At 52.9% G+C, this 20,658-nt stretch overlaps 1 protein-coding gene across 1 annotated transcript in view; it reads right to left on the bottom strand.

The window, feature by feature from the left end:
* Positions 1-2,981: 2,981 nt before the first annotated feature.
* The window catches only part of MEX3C (mex-3 RNA binding family member C), a 28,493-nt gene continuing 10,816 nt past the window's right edge, over positions 2,982-20,658 (bottom strand). Inside the window, exon 2 of the mRNA XM_064140352.1 lies at positions 2,982-4,619. Coding sequence (XP_063996422.1) covers positions 3,385-4,619 — 1,235 coding nt within the window. The 3' untranslated portion in view covers positions 2,982-3,384. The remainder of the gene's footprint in view (positions 4,620-20,658) is intronic.

The raw sequence follows: 20,658 nt of genomic DNA on the forward strand, positions 1-20,658 counted from the left end.
TTTTTCTCCTCCTTTTTGTATTTTTCTCTCCAGTATTTTTCTCCCCACTATTTTTGTCCATTTTTTTTCTCTCGCCATCATTTTTGTCCTCCTTTTTGTGTTTTCCTCTCCATTATTTTTCTCCTCATTATTTTTGTCCATTTGTTTCTCTCTCCATCATTTTTGTCCTCCTTTTTGTGTTTTTCTCTCCATTATTTTTCTCATTATTTTTGTCCATTTTTTCTCTCTCCAACATTTTTCTCCTCCTTTTGTATTTTCCTCTCCATTATTTTTGTCCATTTTTTCTGTCCTTTTTTCCTCTCCATTATTTTTCTCCTCCTTTTGTATATTTCTCTCTATTATTTTAGTCCATTTTTTCTCTCCATTGTTTTTCTCCTCCTTTTGTATTTTTCATTATTTTTGTCCATTTTTTCTCTGTCCATTATTTTTGTCCTCCTCCTGGATTTTTTCTCTCCATTATTTTTGTCCATTTTTTCTCTGTCCATTATTTTTGTCCTCCTCCTGTATTTTTCACTCCATTATTTTTGTCCATTTTTTCTCTGTCCATTATTTTTGTCCTCCTCTTGTATTTTTCTCTCCATTATTTTTGTCCATTTTTTCTCTCCATTGTTTTTCTCCTTCTTTTGTATTTTTCTCTCCATTATTTTTCTCCCCATCATTTCTGTCCATTTTTTCTCCCCATTATTTTTGTTCTCCTTTTTTATTTTTCTATTATTTTTTCCATTTCCCCTCATATTTTCCCCCCCTTTCTTAAAAAAAAAAAAAAAATCTCTTCTCTCTTTTTTTAAGTTAAAAAAAAAAAATTCATCAGTTCCACACAGATAAAGAAAAAAAAAAAATTTCAAACTTCTTATCTTGTTGGGGGAGGGGAAAAAATTCATAATGCCTAAAAAAAACACCTCACACACACCCAACAAACCAACCAACAACAAAAAAAAAATCCAAACAAACAAACCCAAAACATAACAAAAAAAGGAAACAAACAAAAATCCACCAGGACTCCACTTTGTGTCTGTGTTTTGTTTTGGATCTGGTTTTGTTTGTTTGAGGTTTGGGGTTTTTTTTTATGGGGGGGGGGGGGGGCAGTTTTTAATTGGTTTAATTAGATGCCAGCAGAGATTTGTTTGGAGTGAAATAAAAGCTTAAGAAACATCCACAGGTTGAAATGTCAAAAATGTTGAATGTCAAAAGATTTCTCCTTTTTTCTTTCCTGTCTCCCCTTTCCCCCCCACCCCCTTCCTTTTAAATCTCTTCTCATGATTGGGAAGGAAGCAGGGAACGAAGCCCAGCTGATCTGAGAGAGGGTGGCTGGCATTGACACCAGGAGGGCACAACCTCAATCCCTTCTCCCCACTCCATCCTCCTTTTTTGAGCTTCTTCTCAGAAAAGTAAAAAAAAAAAAAGGAATTTTTTTTTTTTTTTTCCAAATCCAGATTAAGATAAAATAATAAAACAAGGCAAAAAACCCACCAAACCAAACAATCCACAACTAAAAACTCTTCACATAATGAAATCTACCCTGAATAAAAAATGAGGCCAATTTGACAACATCTTCAATGGACTGAAAGATGGAATGTCACAACCTCCACTGCACTCCCAAGTCCAGGCATGGGGCAATATCCCAAAGCCTTTGCACTGAAATGGGATGAAGCTGAGCCAGGGACTTGATTTCCACCAAGGAAACAGCAGTGGGGTGGGAATTACATCAATAGCAATAACAACAATAACAAAAAGACATCTCCCCCTCCTCAAAAAAGGGAAAATAAATCAAACAAACAAAACCAAACCAAAAACATCTCCAAACCCCTTAGGAGTACAGCTCAGCCAAAAGGGGAGGTGGTGGAGGAAAGATTTCTTCCCTTGCCTTATCTTGAACTTCATTCATTGAAATCCACTCACAACGACAACAAAAACAATAATCAATAATGCTGATGGGTAAAAGAAAAAATCATCATTAACAACCAAGAGACAGGAAAGTGTTTGCTGGAGGAGAAAAGAAAACAACCCAAAATCATAATTAACAACCAACAAACAGAAAAGTGTTTGCTGGAGGAGAAAATAAAACCAAAATCATCATTAACAACCAACAAACAGAAAAGTGTTTGCTGGAGGAGAAAATAAAACCAAAATCATCATTAACAACCAACAAACAGAAAAGTGTTTGCTGGAGGAGAAAATAAAACAACCCAAAATCATCATTAACAACCAACAGACAGAAAAGTGTTTGCTGGAGGATAAAAGAAAACAACCCAAAATCATCATTAACAACCAACAAACAGAAAAGTGTTTGCTGGAGGAGAAAATAAAACCAAAATCATCATTAACAACCAACAGACAGAAAAGTGTTTGCTGGAGGAGAAAATAAAACAACCCAAAATCATCATTAACAACCAACAGACAGAAAAGTGTTTGCTGGAGGAGAAAATAAAACAACCCAAAATCATCATTAACAACCAACAGACAGAAAAGTGTTTGCTGGAGGAGAAAATAAAACCAAAATCATCATTAACAACCAACAAACAGAAAAGTGTTTGCTGGAGGATGAAAAAACATCACTAACAAAAAGAGTCTGCTGAAGAATTAGGCATAAAAGTCGTCGTGTGGAACCACAAAAAAGTAGTATTTCCAGCCCTCCCCACTCCTCTCCCCTCCCCCCCCCCCAAAAAAAATATATATCTATCTATATGTATTTATATCCTGTTGCTTTTGTGGTTTTATTTTGTTGTCAAAACTGGCAGTGTAAAGAAGGCAGCGTCGGAAGTGTGGTTTGATATATCCTTGATAATGCCACAAAACCCTTCTGCAGGGTGATCACCAAAAAAAAAAACCCAATCCCAACAACCAAACAACCCCCCCCCCCAAAAAAAAAACCAACAACCCCAAAAAACACCAAACCCTAAACATAAAACCCTACCCCTCAAAAAATAAAAACAAACCCCCCCCAACAACAATAACAACAAACAACAACTGAACTCCTCCCCCCCCCCCCAAAAAAAACCTTAACCAAAAACCCAACCACAACAACCCAGAGGGATCTCCTGCAGGCAAAGGCTTCCCCGAGGCTTGTTTGGGAGATCCTCCTTGAAGCAAGGCTGTCAGCGTTGAGGTTGGTTTGTGTGCTGTGGGGTTTGTTGCCCTCCTGCCGTCGATGGGAGCTGTCCCCTCGGCTGTGGCTTCGCAGGCACTCAGCTGCTCGCATCGGACCGGACGAGGACCTCCGCGTGGTTGTGTAGTGTTTACCTTTTCGGCTTCGATGAGACGACTTCGGCCTAATCCCAGGTGAAGGCTGATGAGGAAGGTAGGCTCCGAGGGGGCGGCGGTGGCTCGGCGCCCTTCGGGGGGTTCCAAAAGGAGTAGCTGTGGACAGGTGGTTCGGTTACCTGCTTAAGAGTGGATCTGGATCGCCTGAGTAACAGCCGTCTGGCAGACGGGGCAGGAGGGCGCCTCCTTCTGGCAGATTTTGTTGGCACACTCCATGCAGAAGAGGTTGTGGCCGCAGGGCACCAGGGCGGCGATCACCTCGCTCTCGAAGCAGATGACGCAGTCGTGCTTGCGCCTGGACTCCGGGGGAGAGCTGGAGGTGGAGCCGCCGTTGGAAGAGGAGTAGCTGTTGGTACCGTTGGAGAAGGCAGGGATGTAGATGGGAAGGCCGGCTTGGTGAGCGCTGCTGCTGCTGCTGGCCGGGTCGCTCCTGGCCCTCCTGGCCAGAGGGTGATCCAGGCTCTCCAGGAAGATGGGCGAAACGCGGGGGGTGGAGGGGTGGCTCCCGCGGCGCTGCGGCTTGGCGCCGCTGGCGGGGTCGCTGCCCAAGCCGGAGAGGTGGTTGACAGGTTCGAAAGGGGTCCAGATGGTTTGGGCAGGCGCAGGCAGGGAGTCGTAGGCGGGAGAGTCGACCCCAAAGTCTTCCGCTCCCACCGCCGGCAGCGACTCTCCGAACCAGAAGTTGCCCGCGCCAAAGGGACTGGTGGGGCTGAAGTCGGCCAACCTATTGCTTCCGAAGTAGGAGTCGGTGGAGCCGCTGCCCAGGGAGCTGGAGCTGTCGTTCCTGTAGTTGGAGATCATCCTGGCGCGGCCGGGAGGGAGGGGGTTGGAAGCGAACCAGGCGGAGCCCAGGGCGCCTGCCTCAAAGCTGACGTCGGTGCCGTTGTAGTGGAAGTCGTTCTCCTCGTTGAGCTCCACGTAGCTGCCGGTGCGCATGGCGATGTGCATCTCGATCTCCTCGCGCGCCCGGTCCACGTTCTCGGGCATCCCCGTCACCTCGAAGATGGGCTCCTTGTCCCTGCTGGGAGTCACGATGTAGGTATGGGTCTGCTGCTGGATCCTCTTGATGGTGGCTCCTTTCGGCCCCACCACCAGCCCCACGACGCGGTAAGGCACCCTGACTTGGACCGTGGTCTGCCCCGGCAGGTTGGGGGCGTACGGCAAACCCCCCAGGACAGCCCCGTTCTTGTTGCGCGAGGCTCGGATCATGGAGAAGTGCTCAGCAGCTGAGAGGATCTCCCTTTTGGCCATGGCTACGTCCTCCTTGCGCCCCGTGACGACGAAGATGGGCTCCTCTCCGCGGACGGGGGTCTTGATGTAAGTATTGGTCTTGGCCCTTAGTGCTTTGATTTTGCAGCCTGTGTGGAAGGAAGCACACCTGGGTTTAGGCAAACGCCCCCAGCTTCGGAAGCCACAGCAAAGAAACATCTACTTGAAGCTGCCTGAGGGCTTCCAGAACCCTCTTGGCTGCTGCTGTGAGGCCTACATGCCACGTTAGAATCACAGAATCAACCAGGATGGAAGAGACCTCCAAGCTCATCCAGTCCAACCTAGCACCCAGCCCTGGCCAACCAACCAGACCATGGCACTCAGTGCCCCAGCCAGGCTTGGCTGCAACACCTCCAGGCACAGCCACTCCACCACCTCCCTGGGCAGCCCATTCCAGTGCCAATCACTCTCTCTGCCAGGAACTTCCTAACAACATCCAGCCTAGACCTGCCCTGGCACAGCTTGAGGCTGTGTCCCCTTGTTCTGTTGCTGGTTGTCTGGCCACCCCCCACCTGGCTACAGCCTCCCGTCAGGTAGTTGTAGACAGCAATGAGCTCTGCCCTGAGCCTCCTCTGCTGCAGGCTGCACCCCCCCAGCTCCCTCAGCCTCTCCTCACAGGGCTGTGCTCCAGGCCCCTCCCCAGCCTTGCTGCCCTGCTCTCAACACCTTCCAGCACCTCAGCAGCTCTCTGCAATGCAGGAGCCCAGAGCTGGACACAGCACTGCAGGGGTGGCCTGAGCAGTGCTGAGCACAGGGGTGGGCACAAGAACCTCCCTTGTGCTGCTGCCCACACTGCTCCTGAGCCAGCCCAGGCTGCCACTGGCTCTGCTGCCCACCTGGGCACTGCTGCCTCCTCTGCAGCTGCTCTCTCACAGCACCCCCAGGGCCCTCTCTGCCTGCCTGCTCTCAGCCACTCTGGCCCCAGCCTGCAGTGCTGCTTGGCCTTGCTGTGGCCAAAGTGCACAACCTGCCCTTGGCCTCTGCCCACCCATGCAGCCTGGCCAGGTCCCTCTGCAGGGCTCTGCTCCCCTCCAGCAGCTCCACACTGCTCCTAGCTTGGTGCCAGCTGCACACTCACTGCTGCTGGACTCAATGCCCTGCTCCAGATCATCAATAAAGAATCTGATCAGGACTGGGCCCAGCACTGATCCTTGGGGAATGCTGCAGTGACTTTTCCTCTTCTTCGAGGAAAGGAGCAAGGCTTCTCACACTCACGTGGTGCTGACACAGCAGCCCTTTGCTGACAGGTGTGACCCCAGAGCAAATTAAACATTTACAGTTGATAGAAAGGTCTGTGCAGGCTCACAGATGAAGTTATTGATCTGCTGAGAACTCCCCATTTGCTTCCTGTTATTGACAAGTGTTGTTTAAACCTTGTTCCTCTCTGTGGGATGAAGGAGCTGCTCCTTCAACTGTCAAGCAGGAGCTCCATCAGCTTGCTGCATGCAAATGGGGCACGTTAGGTGCTCAGCTGGGATTTACCTCCTTAACCAAGACAAGACAGCCTGGGAGGGAAGCACAAAGGTCATGAGGCCAATTGTAAGAGACTGAACAAGGCCAAGTGCTGGGTCACAAACACACCCTGCAACGCTCCAGGCACGGGGCAGAGTGGCTGGAATCTGCCCAGCAGAAAAAGGAGCTGTTGGCGCTGGGTGACAGCAGCTGAAGATGAGCCAGGGTGTGCCCAGCTGGGCAAGAAGGGCACCAGCAGCCTGGCCTGGGTTAGCAATGGTGTAGGCAGCAGCAGCCAGGCACTGGGGAGGCTGCACCTTGAGCACCGGGTTCAGTTTTGGGCTTCTCAATTCAAGCTGGGGGGCTGGAGCAGGGCCAGAGAAGGGCAAGAAAGGTGGAGAAGGGTCTGGAGAAGAGGGCTGGGGAGGAGCAGCTGAGGGAGCTGGGGGTGCTTGGTGTAGAGAAGAGGAAACTGAGGGGAGACCTGGCTCTCCACAGCTCCCTGAAGGAAGACTGCAGTGAGAGATGGGCATTGAGCTCTGCTCCTATTAGCAAGTGACAGGACAACAGAAAACAGCCTGAAATTGCACCAAGAGAGGTTTGAGCTGGTTTGAGGGCACTGAAAGAAACTTCTTCACTGAAAGGGTTCTCAAACACTGGAAGAAGCTTTCCAGGGAGGTGGTTGAATCCTCATCCTGGAGGTGTTTCAAAGAGGCAGAGATGCGGTGCTGAGGGGCACGGATTAGCAGCAGCCTTGGCAGCAACAGGCAGTGGTTGGACTGGATGATCTTAAAGGGCCTTCCTAACTGAAACACAGGATCATAGAAATCAGCCAGGCTGGGAGAGACCTCCAGGCTCATCCAGTCCAACCTAGCACCCAGCCCTGCCCAGCCAACCAGACCATGGCACTCAGTGCCCCAGCCAGGCTTGGCTGCAACACCTCCAGCCACAGCCACTCCACCACCTCCCAGGGCAGCCCATTCCAATGCCAATCACTCTCTCTGACAACAACTTCCTCCTAACATCCAGCCTAGACCTGCCCTGCTACAGCTTGAGCCTCTGTCCCCTTCTTCTGTCCCTGGCTGCCTGGCAGCAGAGCCCAACCCTACCTGGCTACAGCCTCCCTGCAGGCAGCTGCAGGCAGCAATCAGCTCTGCCCTGAGCCTCCTCTGCTGCAGGCTGCACACCCCCAGCTCCCTCAGCCTCTCCTCACAGGGCTGTGCTCCAGGCCCCTCCCCAGCTTCAACAGTTTTATGATTCTATGACAGAGTTGCAGGAAGCTCCTTCCTAAGATGTTTAAGGCATTCTGGCATCCAGAAGCACCTTTTACCCACCTCAGGACCAGAAATGCAGGAGTGTGGAATGAAGAGACACCAGCAGGCCTGTGACATGAAAAAAAAGAGGGAAGAGGATCTGGGAGTGCTGGTGGGCAATGAGTTCATCATGAACTAGCAATGTGCCCTCATGGCCAAGGAGGCCAGAGGTCTCCTGGGGTGCATCAAGAAGAGTGTAGCTAGCAGGCCAAGGGAGGTTTTCCTCCTCATCTGATATGATTTGGTGAGGCCAACTCTGCAGCTCTGTGCCCAGTTCAAGGAGGGCAGGAACTGACTGGAGAGGGCACAGCAAAGGGCTACCAAGATGCTGAGGCCACCTCTGCAGCTCTGTGCCCAGTTCAAGGAGGGCAGGAACTGACTGGAGAGGGCACAGCAAAGGGCTACCAAGATGCTGAGGCCACCTCTGCAGCGCTGTGCCCAGTTCAAGGAGGGCAGGAACTGACTGGAGAGGGCACAGCAAAGGGCTACCAAGATGCTGAGGCCACCTCTGCAGCTCTGTGCCCAGTTCAAGGAGTGCAGGAACTGACTGGAGAGGGCACAGCAAAGGGCTACCAAGATGCTGAGGCCACCTCTGCAGCGCTGTGCCCAGTTCAAGGAGGGCAGGAACTGACTGGAGAGGGCACAGCAAAGGGCTACCAAGATGCTGAGGCCACCTCTGCAGCGCTGTGCCCAGTTCAAGGAGGGCAGGAACTGACTGGAGAGGGCACAGCAAAGGGCTACCAAGATGCTGAGGCCACTTCTGCAGCGCTGTGCCCAGTTCAAGGAGGGCAGGAACTGACTGGAGAGGGCACAGCAAAGGGCTACCAAGATGCTGAGGCCACCTCTGCAGCGCTGTGCCCAGTTCAAGGAGGGCAGGAACTGACTGGAGAGGGCACAGCAAAGGGCTACCAAGATGCTGAGGCCACCTCTGCAGCGCTGTGCCCAGTTCAAGGAGGGCAGGAACTGACTGGAGAGGGCACAGCAAAGGGCTACCAAGATGCTGAGGCCACCTCTGCAGCGCTGTGCCCAGTTCAAGGAGGGCAGGAACTGACTGGAGAGGGCACAGCAAAGGGCTACCAAGATGCTGAGGCCACTTCTGCAGCTCTGTGCCCAGTTCAAGGAGGGCAGGAACTGACTGGAGAGGGCACAGCAAAGGGCTACCAAGATGCTGAGGCCACCTCTGCAGCTCTGTGCCCAGTTCAAGGAGGGCAGGAACTGACTGGAGAGGGCACAGCAAAGGGCTACCAAGATGCTGAGGCCACCTCTGCAGCTCTGTGCCCAGTTCAAGGAGGGCAGGAGCTGCCTGAAGGACAGCAAAGGGCTACCAAGATGCTGAGGGCACTGGAACAGCTCTGTGAGGAAAGGCTGAGAGAGTTTGGGGCTGTTGGGGCTGCAGGAGAACACCCTGAGGGGAATCTCATCAATGCTGATCAATACTTCAAGAGTGGGTATCAGAGGGGTGGGGCTAGGCTTTTTTGAGTGGTGCCCAGTGCCAGGACAAGGGGCACAGGGCACAAACTGGCACACGGGAAGCTCCACCTGTAGGTGAGGAGGAACTTCCTTAAGGTAAGGGTGCTGGAGCCCTGGAGCAGGCTGCCCAGACTGGTGGTGGTGTCTCCTTCTCCGGAGAGATTCCAACCCCAACTGGATGTGTTCCTGTGTGACCTTCTCTAGATGCCTTGGATTTGGTCTTCAGAGGTCCTCTTGCAACCACTGTCACGGTGTGAAAGGCCTCCTGGATCCAGCCCTCACTGGATTCCACCTGCATTAAACCCAACTCAGAAGCACATTGCACTGAATGGCACTTTCCTCAAACCTCACCTGGAAACCACTGCAAGCAACAGCTGCAGACGAAGGCTTTGGAGCAGCATTTCACTTGCAGACTGAAATCTGCTCCTGCTTTCCTCGTTAAGCATCTCATCAGTAGCTGAGTAGAGGAAACAAGCCTCTTGAAATGGTGCTCTGTCAGCCCTTTGCACCCAGGGTACCACTAGTGATAACAGTCTGACAATTACAAAGCCACTCCAAGATGAGTTTCATCCTAATAATAACAAAATAGCAAATATGCAAATGTGGGTTGGAACAGAGGGAAGGAAGAGCTGCTTCTTGCAGGGCTCCTGCACCCAGTAAGGACAAAGGCAGAACACAACAGCTCTTTGTTTCCAAGACAGCTGGAGAGGAAGTTCATTATCTTCAACAGCTCATCAGGAACACTCCGAGGCCCTACCTCCTCCAGAACACACACGGGAGAGCTGCTGGCAAGGGAAGGAGGGGGGCAGGGGCAGGTCTGCACGAAGAAGGAGGGAGTGTAAAGCTAAGAGGCCCTTATTCCTCCATGTCTGTGTCCACTTCTCCTTGTAAGCAGACCTCCTCAGCTGCTCAACTTCCCACCCTTTGTTCAGAAAACAGGATGGGCTCTGGCCAACAAGATCCCTCAAATGGTGCTGCTGAGGTTCTCAGGCACATCACACCTCCTTTACTGAACACCTCAAACCAAAGCCAGCCTTCTGATGTGCATCAGTTCTTCCCCATTTATTGCTGTTTCATAGACTCACAGAGCCATTTGGGTTGGAAAAGACCTCTGAGATCACCATCAACCCAACACACCAGCGTGGCCACTACACCACCACATCTCCTTCACTGGAATGCTTAAAATCAAAGTCAGTCTCTCTCTGATGCCTATCAATTCTTCTCCATTTTAGCCAAATTGCCTTAATTTAGAATAGAATCAAGCAGGTTGGCAGAGAGCTCCAAGCTCATCCAGCCCAACCTAGCACCCAGCCCTGCCCAGCCACCCAGACCATGGCACTCAGTGCCCCAGCCAGGCTTGGCTGCAACACCTCCAGCCACAGCTACTCCACCACCTCCCTGGGCAGCCCATTCCAATGCCAATCACTCTCTCTGACAACAACTTCCTCCTCACATCCAGCCTAGACCTGCCCTGCCACAGCTGGAGGATGTGTCCCCTTGTTCTGTTGCTGGCTGTCTGGCAGCAGAGCCCAACCCCACCTGGCTACAGCCTCCCTGCAGGCAGCTGCAGGCAGCAATCAGCTCTGCCCTCAGCCTCCTCTGCTGCAGGCTGCACCCCCCCAGCTCCCTCAGCCTCTCCTCACAGGGCTGTGCTCCAGGCCCCTCCCCAGCCTTGCTGCCCTGCTCTCAACACCTTCCAGCACCTCAGCAGCTCTCTGCAATGCAGGAGCCCAGAGCTGGACACAGCACTGCAGGGGTGGCCTGAGCAGTGCTGAGCACAGGGGTGGGCACAAGAACCTCCCTTGTCCTGCTGCCCACACTGCTCCTGAGCCAGCCCAGGATGCCACTGGCTCTGCTGCCCACCTGGGCACTGCTGCCTCCTCTGCAGCTGCTCTCTCACAGCACCCCCAGGGCCCTCTCTGCCTGCCTGCTCTCAGCCACTCTGGCCCCAGCCTGCAGTGCTGCTTGGCCTTGCTGTGGCCAAAGTGCACAACCTGCCCTTGGCCTCTGCCCACCCATGCAGCCTGGCCAGGTCCCTCTGCAGGGCTCTGCTACCCTCCAGCAGCTCCACACTGCTCCTAGCTTGGTGCCAGCTGCACACTCACTGCTGCTGGACTCAATGCCCTGCTCTAGAGCATCACTGAAGACACTGACCAGGACTGTGCCCAGCACTGACCCTTGGGGTACAGCACCAGTGCCAGCTGCATGTGGCAGAATTTGACCCATTCTACAGCCCTTTGTTTGCTAGAATTTACAGAGGCAGCACTTAAAAAGTAATCCTAGGAGCATCTAGACAGAATCAGAACCATTCTGGTTGGAAAAGAGCTTTAAGGTCATTGAGTCCAACTAATGTCTATTTCTACCAAGGCTGGTGCTGGACAGAGTCCCTCAGCACCACATCTGAAACACCTTCAGGGATGGGGATTGAACTCCCTCCTTCCCTGGGGAGCCTGCTGCAGTGTTTTGAGAACCCTTTCAGTGAAGAAGTTTCTTCTGACGTCCAAGCTAAACCTCCTCTGGCTGCAACTTCAACCACTTCCTCTTGTCCTTGATACTGGGAGAAGAGACCAACTCCTACCTGGCTCCAACCTCCTTTCAGGGAATTCCAGAGGGAGGTGATGTCCCCTGAGGCTCCTTTTCTCCAGACTAAAGCACCCCAGTTCCCTCAGAGGCTCCTACACCAGACCTGTTCTGCAGATCTGTCACCAAGCTCCTCTCCTTTCTTTGTCCAACAGCTGCCTTAACAACTTGTGTAGCTTGTTCTAAACATCTTCCTGACCTTCTAGAAACTCAGCTCAAGTGTCTGCAGCTTCAGCATCCTGCCCCACTCTGGCTGTACACTCCCAGGGGTCACTTCATCAGAGCCACATTTGTGAAGCACTCCTGTGAAGAAAAGCCTCCTGCCTTTCTTCCTGGGGCTGCAGAACGGCACAGGCACCAGGCAGGGCAGAGCCACAAAACCTAGAAAGCAGAGGCCAAACGTTGCCTGAGCCCCTCTGCAGAGGCAGAGCCAGAGTGCTAACCAGCAGAAAGCTGGCTTCAAAGAGAAGCTGACTCCACAGAGCGCCGAGGTCAGCGCTCAAAGACTGCCTCCAGCCCTGACTGCACAGAGGAAAGGCACCGCATCTGAGAGCCAACGCTCCTGGGCGAGTCAGCCAGTCAATACCCACTGGGTTTTATCTGCTAGGAGCACAGGGAAGCCCCACCAGAGAGAAGGAGGGCAAACCCCACAAGGTCAGCAGTCCATTGTATTCCTCCGGCAGCAGGAGCTGTTTGCTTTTGCTCTGCCTTCCCACCCTCCTCCATTAGTCACTGCTGAGGTGAGGACAGGAAGCACAGCTGACCCCCTCCCCTCTCTCTCTCCCCATCACCCACCAGGACACAAGGTCGGCCAGCTATGAAGTCATGAGGCCAGAGGATGAATCAAGAAGTTTCTTCATCTCCTGAGCTTAAACACAGAAATACAAAGGGGAAAAACAAACAACCCAAACCAACTAAAGAGCAAACCCAACCCAAACCCAGCAAACCAGTGTCCCTCACTTGTGCAACACATCACCAGATCACTGATTCTAACACTTGGAAGTACAGAGCTGGAGCCTGAGGAGTGGACTTTGAGACTGGAAGCTCTGTTCAACCAAACCTCTAAAAGCCATTTCAGTTTTGGCATGACACTGGCAGTCTTTTCAACGTGAGCTTCTCCACAGCAGCAGAACGATGCAATTGCTTTGGTTGGAAAAGTCCTTTCAAGATCATCAACTCCAACCACTCTCTGACTCTACCAAGGCTGGGGCTAAACCATGGCCATCAGCACCACATCTCTGCCTCTTCAAAACCCCTTCAGGGATGGGCATTCAGCCACCTCCTCCCCTGGGCAGCCTGTGCCAGTGTTTGAGAATCCTCTCAGGGAAAAAGCTTCTTCTAATATCCAACCTAAACTTCTCCCACCCAAGGGAACAGGAGGCTGCTTCCTCTCATCCTCTTCACCTATTACATGGAGAAGAGACCAACCCCAGCTCATTCCAAAGCTACTTGCAGGGAGTTGTGTGAAGCATGAGCACTCCTGGGCAGCAGGAGGCTGCTTCCTCTCATCCTCTTCACCTACTCCTGGAAGAAGAGACCAACTCCAGCTCATTCCAAAGCTCCTTGCAGGGAGTTGTGTGAAGCATGAGCACTCCTGGGCAACAGGAGGCTGCTTCCTCTCATCCTCTTCACCTACTCCTGGGAGAAGAGACCAACCCCAGCTCATTCCAAGGCTCCTTGCAGGGAGTTGTGTGAAGCATGAGCACTCCTGGGCAACAGGAGGCTGCTTCCTCTCATCCTCTTCACCTACTCCTGGAAGAAGAGACCAACTCCAGCTCATTCCAAAGCTCCTTGCAGGGAGTTGTGTGAAGCATAAGCACTCCTGGGCAACAGGAGGCTGCTTCCTCTCATCCTCTTCGCCTACTCCTGGAAGAAGAGACCAATCCCAGCTCATTCCAAAGCTCCTTGCAGGGAGTTGTGTGGAGTATGAGCATTCCTAAGCAGCACATTCACTCCTAGGGACAGGCTGACACAGACAGAGCAGAGCCCTTTAGTTTTGGTTTCATTTAGGCAGAGATAGTCTACCTGCCTGCCCTGGCCAGCTGATGAGGAGCCAAGTCCACACCGAGCCCTGCAGGCAGCGTTCATCCCGTGATGGATGATTTGTATCCTCCTGCTCAAGCCTCCACCCTGTTCTTTCCCCTCAAGAGGGTTGCTTGACTAAACATTCTGAAACAGGCTACAAACATCATACTCCCCAAGCAACTTCAGAGTAGCTCTGAAGGAATGGTTTGCTTCGTACACTACTAACTTCCAGACCCACTTTAAGTCCTGAAAGGCCACCAGGAGGTCTCCCTGGAGCCTTCCCCTCTCCAGGCTGAACAACTCCAATTCTCTCAGCCTGGCCTCCCAGCAGAGCCCTGCCAGCATTAAGTGATCAGACAGTTGCTTGGTTAAATAAGCTGGTGGGAAGACAGGTGATTTCTGTTCCCCTTGAAGGGAGAGGTCACTAGCACAGCAGTCCTCACCCATCACAAGGTGATCTCCAGCTCAGCCTTCACTCTTTTCCACTCTATCCTCATCACAAAACCCTGTTTCAAGCTATTTACTCTGCCAGAGAAACTCCCCAAAGCAGCTGGAAGAGCCCAGAGACCTCAGCAGGAACCTGGTGCCATCTAGCCAAGAACCACTCAGACTCCTCCTCTGCACAGCCAGGGAATGAAACCTGCTGAATTCACCTCAGCTCCACAGGCTGGGGAGGGGACAAGGACTGATTTACAGGTGAAGATCCACTGGTCGCTTTGTTGTCTCCAAACAATTACCCCAGAGCAAGGGGGTTCCTCATTCTTCTCAGCACCAGCCTCAGCAAAACACAGCCTGTCACAGCTGGGACACACATTTCATACCCACTTGGCTTCAGACAAGTGTTGTGGAACTGGAATTCAGGCAGATACAGGAAGGGAACCCAAACCTTCTTCTCATCCTGCCTGTTGAACCTTGCTTCCCCAGGTGCACAGGGCTCTGGGGAAAGAAAACTCTTTTCCAGGGTGTTTTCAGCTAAATAAGAGCCTGGGATTTATGGTGGTAAACATGCAACAAGACATCTGCACCCAGGGCAGGCTGCAACCCCCCTGCACTCAGCAGGGACATCTGCACCCAGGGCAGGCTGCAACCCCCCTGCACTCAGCAGGGACATCTGCACCCAGGGCAGGCTGCAACCCCCCTGCACTCAGCAGGGACATCTGTACCCAGAGCAGGATGCAACCTCCTGCACTCAGCAGGGACATCTGCACTCAGAGCAGGCTGCAACCTCCTGCACTCAGCAGGGACATCTGCACCCAGAGCAGAATGCAACCTCCTGCACTCAGCAGGGACATCTGCACCCAGAGCAGGCTGCAACCTCCTGCACTCAGCAGGGACATCTGCACCCAGAGCAGAATGCAACCTCCTGCACTCAGCAGGGACATCTGCACCCAGAGCAGGCTGCAACCTCCTGCACTCAGCAGGGACATCTGCACCCAGAGCAGGCTGCAACCTCCTGCACTCAGCAGGGACATCTGCACCCAGAGCAGGCTGCAACCTCCTGCACTCAGCAGGGACATCTGCACCCAGAGCAGGCTGCAACCTCCTGCACTCAGCAGGGACATCTGCACCCAGAGCAGGCTGCTCACAGCCCCAAAACAACCTCCCCTGCAGTGCTGCCAGCCATGGGGCAGCTCCCAGCTCTCTGGGCAGCCTGGCACAGGCTCTCTCCACTCTCACTCTCCACCTTCCTCTTTCACTCCAAACCCTCAGCCCTTGGCCTGGCACAACAGGTCCTGCCCGAAGCTCTGTCCCCAGCTTTCTCCTGGCCCCTTGCAGCACTGCCAGGCCACCAGAAGCTCTCTCTGCAGCCTTCTCCTCTGCAGCCTGCCCAAGCCCAGTTCTCCCAGAAGAGCCCTTCCAGCCCTGCTTTAACAGGTCCCTACCTGTGCTGTGCACTCCAGAGCTGCCCCAGCACTGCAGGGGGTGGGGGGTCTCAGCAGAGCACAGCAGAGGGGCAGAATCCCCTCCCTGCCCCTGCAGCCCATACTGCTGGGGATCAGCCCAGCAATATACCACTTAATTCTTGTATCTATAAACCAATACCATCTTGTTCTCCTTCCCTGCTATGTGACCAAAGCTGAGAACCTTCTGCAGCTCTTCAGACACACAAACCCAGTTGGAAGGCATCAGCACTGAGGGCGACAAGCAGGGCGAAGCTGAACTCACACTAAGTCATCTCTTGGCAGGGCTGATGTGCAGCCCCAACCAAAGCTGGCATCCTCCAGCTCAGCCTCAGAGCAGCCGTGGGCTAAGTGTAGATCTCAAGATTGGCCCCCAGAGGTTGCCTGCAGGAAGGTGAGAGCCTCAGCTCTCAGGAACGCATCTTTTCAGCAGCTTTGGTGCCATCTGATGAAAGGCAATCCTGTGCTACAGTCCTTAGCCCTCTGACCACTCCTCTTTGTCACACGCTGACACCAGGTAAGAAGGCCACAGGATAATTACTGACATCAGCCTGGATGCTGATCCAGAATAGTGCCAGGAGTGGGGGGGATGGAGCAACGCTGAAGGTGGGGAGAGTGAGGCTGGAGGTGAGGAGGAAGTTGTTGGTGATGAGAGTGGTGAGAGGCTGGGATGGGTTGCCCAGGGAGGGGGTTGAGGCCCCATGGCTGGAGGGGGTTGAGGCCAGGCTGGCTGAGGCTGTGTGCAGCCTGCTCTAGGGTAGGGTGTCCCTGGGCATGGCAGGGGGGCTGGGACTGGCTGATCCTTGTGGTGCCTTCTGACCCTGACTGGTTCTGTGATTCTATGCTGCTAATAGAGCCATGGCTCACTCCTCACTTCAGAAAGCAAAGGCAGGCAAAGCCCTTGCAGACCCTCAGGAGATGGCACACTACAGCAGGTGATCTGCACAAGGGTTTGTTTTCTATAAGCTTGCAACCGTTGTGTGTGGACACAGCTGCAAAGGTAGAGCCTGTGAAGCTGGCACAACCCTTACTTCACAACCCTAGGTTGCCACAGGCTTCCAACTGGCAAGCAAGAACTCCTGCAGCTAAGGTAAACAAAGGGTTTGCAGAGCCTCCAACGTTGGATGGACCCAAAAGCACAGGGACATTTCAGACAGCAAAACCTTAGTGTGAACTGCTTAATGCTTAAACCTCCTCAAGCATGAAAATCAAGACCAGAGCATTTTTGGACAGGTCCCTGGGTTATTAAAGCCCTATGAAATACTGCTTGTTGTCTGCTGAGTTGATGGGCTGACCCTGGTTACTATCACCTTACACTTAGGATCAATTAACTCAGCTCACACTTCGGTTTAATTCATGGGCTGGGAAGTTTCAACTCCTGACAACTTCTCTTTTCTTTTTATGTGGGTTCCCCCCCCAACTGGCTGCTGTCAGGTTGATGCAAGAAAGATGAATCAAGTCATTGCTCTGCACTTGCAGAAGGTGCTGACCCACACAAAACCCCGAATCAATGTCCTCAGGCAGCTATTTGTCACACCCCACTCGCCCCCCTCCCCAAACCACTTTGATTTTAGGAATGAAGGCTGTAAAAGTACTGCCTGCAAATCCAGTTAGTGTTTCTTTTTAAAGGGGTAGCCCACACTTGGGTAATAAATGATCAAACAGGCTTTGTGGAAAGCAAGCTTTCATCTGCCTCTCCGAGGGTAAGCAGAGAGACACCTCCCCATGAAGCACAGCATCTCTCCTGAAGACAGGGCTAAGACCATCCACCAACAGCTTCAACAGCTCCCTGTTAGTACTAGCACAGGCACTTGGGTTAATCAGGCAGCAAGATGAGGGTTCCTGTGTGGCAGAGTGGATACCTGCCACGGAGCTAACAAAAATGGATGCATCAAGAGATGGGCGCAGCCTGCACAAGCTCAGACTGCAGCTCCAGCTCATAGCAGGTTTGGAAACAGATGACAGACTCCAAAGAAGAGAGCAGGTTAAATGATTAAGTCACAGAATCGTTTTGCTGGGAAGAGGCTTTTAAGATCACCACATTCAGTCATTAATTCTGCCTGTGAAGTCCACCACTAAACCACATCCCTCAGGGCCACATCTGCACGGCTCCAAAACCCCTCCAGGGATGGGCACTCCACCACTGACCTGTGCAGCCTGGGTCAGGGCCCGACCAGGACAATTTCCCAACAAGATCAGTAAAGGAACTGCTCATCATGTCCAAGCTAAACCTCCCCTGGCACAACCTGAGGCCGTTCTCTTTCACCCTGTTGCTTGTTACCTGTGAGAAGAGACCAACATGCACTCGGGTGCAAGCTCCTTTCAGGGACTTGTACACAGCAAGGAGCTGGTAGCCTTCTTCTCTGCCACCTGAACACACCTTGGCCTCCTCTTCAGACACTGCTGACCAACACTCTGAGGTCCTTTTCTGCTAAGCAGTCTCCAGCCACCCTTCCCCAAAACCAGGAAGCATTCATGGGGTTGTTGTGACCCAAGTGTGGGACCCAAGAACTTGGCCTCACTCCAACAGCCTTGGCTCTTGGATCCAGCCTGTCCAGATCCCTTTGCAGAGCCTCCCTAGCCTGAAGCAGTTCAGCACTCACATCCAACTTGATGCTGCTTGCAAACTCACCCAGGGTGCTCTTATCTCCTGATGCAGATGCTTGATAGTAAGATATTAAAGAGGACCAGTCCCAGCAGTGAGCCCTGAGGAACACCACCAAGGACCAGCAGTGAGCCCTGAGGAACACCACCAAGGATCAGAGATCACATTGGGTGCTTCTGTGCTCCACAGCCTCCCTGGAGGTGTTCAACACAAGGTTGGATGAGGCCTTGAGTGACCTGTTTTAGTGAGAGGTGTCCTTGCTTATGGCAGAGGGTGTTGGAACTGGATGAGCCTTGAGGTCCTTCCCAACTTAAAGCCATTCTATGGTTGTGTAACCGAGAGCCACCTTGTCAGAGAAGCAAAGATCTCAGAACATTTAGGGGTTGGAAGGGATCTCAAGAGATCATCCAGTCCAACCAAAGATGACACACAAGCCATAGAATCATAGAATCAAGCAGGTTGGCAGAGAGCTCCAGGCTCACCCAGCCCAGCCTAGCACCCAGCCCTGGCCAATCACCCAGACCATGGCACTCAGTGCCCCAACCAGGCTTGGCTGCAACACCTCCAGCCACAGCCACTCCACCACCTCCCTGGGCAGCCCATTCCAGTGCCAATTACTCTCTCTGCCAGGAGCTTCCTAACAACATCCAGCCTAGACCTGCCCTGGCACAGCTTCAGCCTCTGTGCCCTGCTTCTGTCCCTGGCTGCCTGGCAGCAGAGCCCAACCCCACCTGGCTACAGCCTCCCTGCAGGCAGCTGCAGGCAGCAATCAGCTCTGCCCTGAGCCTCCTCTGCTGCAGGCTGCACCCCCCCAGCTCCCTCAGCCTCTCCTCACAGGGCTCTGCTCCAGGCCCCTCCCCAGCCTTGCTGCCCTGCTCTCAACACCTTCCAGCACCTCAGCAGCTCTCTGCAATGCAGGAGCCCAGAGCTGGACACAGCACTGCAGGGGTGGCCTGAGCAGTGCTGAGCACAGGGGTGGGCACAAGAACCTCCCTTGTGCTGCTGCCCACACTGCTCCTGAGCCAGCCCAGGATGCCACTGGCTCTGCTGCCCACCTGGGCACTGCTGCCTCCTCTGCAGCTGCTCTCTCACAGCACCCCCAGGGCCCTCCATACCTGCCTGCTCTCAGCCACTTTGTACATAAAAACTACAGTGTTTTACACCAAAAATGTTTCTCCCTGCCTCTTGAAGCCTCATTAGCTCACTGCCACATCCAGGGACTTGTATGTACATGGCAGCTCCCAAGGAGCTTTGAGTCACGCAGGTGGTGACTCCAGACCACCTCCCAGTGGAATTGCACCAGGCTCACCAGTCAGAGGAGCAGCTGGTCCCTCACTTTGCTCTGTACTGCTGCAGGCACCTATGATACAGTGATACATTCCCAGTAGTCATCACCCAGCTGCGACTGCAGAAGGGTTTTCAGACAAGATGCTTTCTAGACCTCTGCTTCAGGCTTCAGAAGCTGGAGCAACACGAGCCTGGGCTTGTCAAGGTACCAGGAAGGAGGACAATCTGGAAACACAGAGCAGTTTGGGCTGAAAGGGACCTTGAAAGACTGCCAACTGCAACTCCTCTGCAGTCAAGCAGGGACATCTGCAACTAGAGCAGGTTTCTCACAGCCCCAGACAACCTCACCCGCAATGGTTCCAGGGATGGGACAACATCTCACCACCCTCAGTGTCAAACATCTTCCTGCTCTTCACTCTGCATCTCTCAGTTCAAACCCTCTCTTCACTCTGCATCTCTCAGTTCAAACCCTCTCTTCACTCTGCATCTCTCAGTTCAAACCCTCTCTTCACTCTGCATCTCTCAGTTCAAACCCTCTCTTCACTCTGCATCTCTCAGTTCAAACCCTCTCTTCACTCTGCATCTCTCAGTTCAAACCCTCTCTTCACTCTGCATCTCTCAGTTCAAACCCTCTCTTCACTCTGCATCTCCCAGTTCAAACCCTCTCTTCACTCTGCATCTCTCAGTTCAAACCCTCTCCTCACTCTGCATCTCTCAGTTCAAACCTGCTCCTCACTCTGCATCTCTCAGTTCAAACCTTCACTCTTTGGTCTGTCACAACAGGCCCTGACAAGAAGTCTGTCCCCAGCTCTCCTACAGTCCCCACCTCTTATGTTCTGAAATGTCTCCCCAGAAGATCTCTACAGAGCCTTTTCTCCTCCAGGCTGCACAAGCCCAACTCTCAGCCTGGCCTCCCAGCAGAGCCCTCCCAGCATTGCTCTGGCCTCCTCTAGAGCTGTTCAGATGGAAGGGCACAAAACCCCTGCCCAAGCCAAGTTTATGGATCTCCTGCTACTCCTACTCCCAGCCCAACGGAGGGGGCATCTACCACCCCTCTGGGCAACCTGGGCCATTGTCTCATGATACTCAGTGTAAAGAATTTCCTCTTTCTATCCATTCTCAGGTATTTCAACCAAAAGCCAAAGGGGAGTGATGGCCAACCACTCAGCTGGGCTAGGCCACAGGGAACAGGACTTAGGCCCTACTGCTGCCAACTGAAAGGTAGGAAAAGAGGGGAGCACTGGTAGTGTGAGATGACACTCAAAGAAGGCTGCTCACAAGCTGCTGAGGACATCTCACAGAATCATAGAATCAACCAGGCTGGAAGAGAGCTCCAGGCTCATCCAGTCCAACCTAGCACCCAGCCCAACCATCCAGACCATGGCACTCAGTGCCCCAGCCAGGCTTGGCTGCAACACCTCCAGCCACAGCCACTCCACCACCTCCCTGGGCAGCCCATTCCAGTGCCAATCACTCTCTCTGACAAGAACTTCCT

Source organism: Pogoniulus pusillus, chromosome Z (assembly GCF_015220805.1).
Source record: "Pogoniulus pusillus isolate bPogPus1 chromosome Z, bPogPus1.pri, whole genome shotgun sequence".
Lineage (NCBI taxonomy): Eukaryota > Metazoa > Chordata > Aves > Piciformes > Lybiidae > Pogoniulus > Pogoniulus pusillus.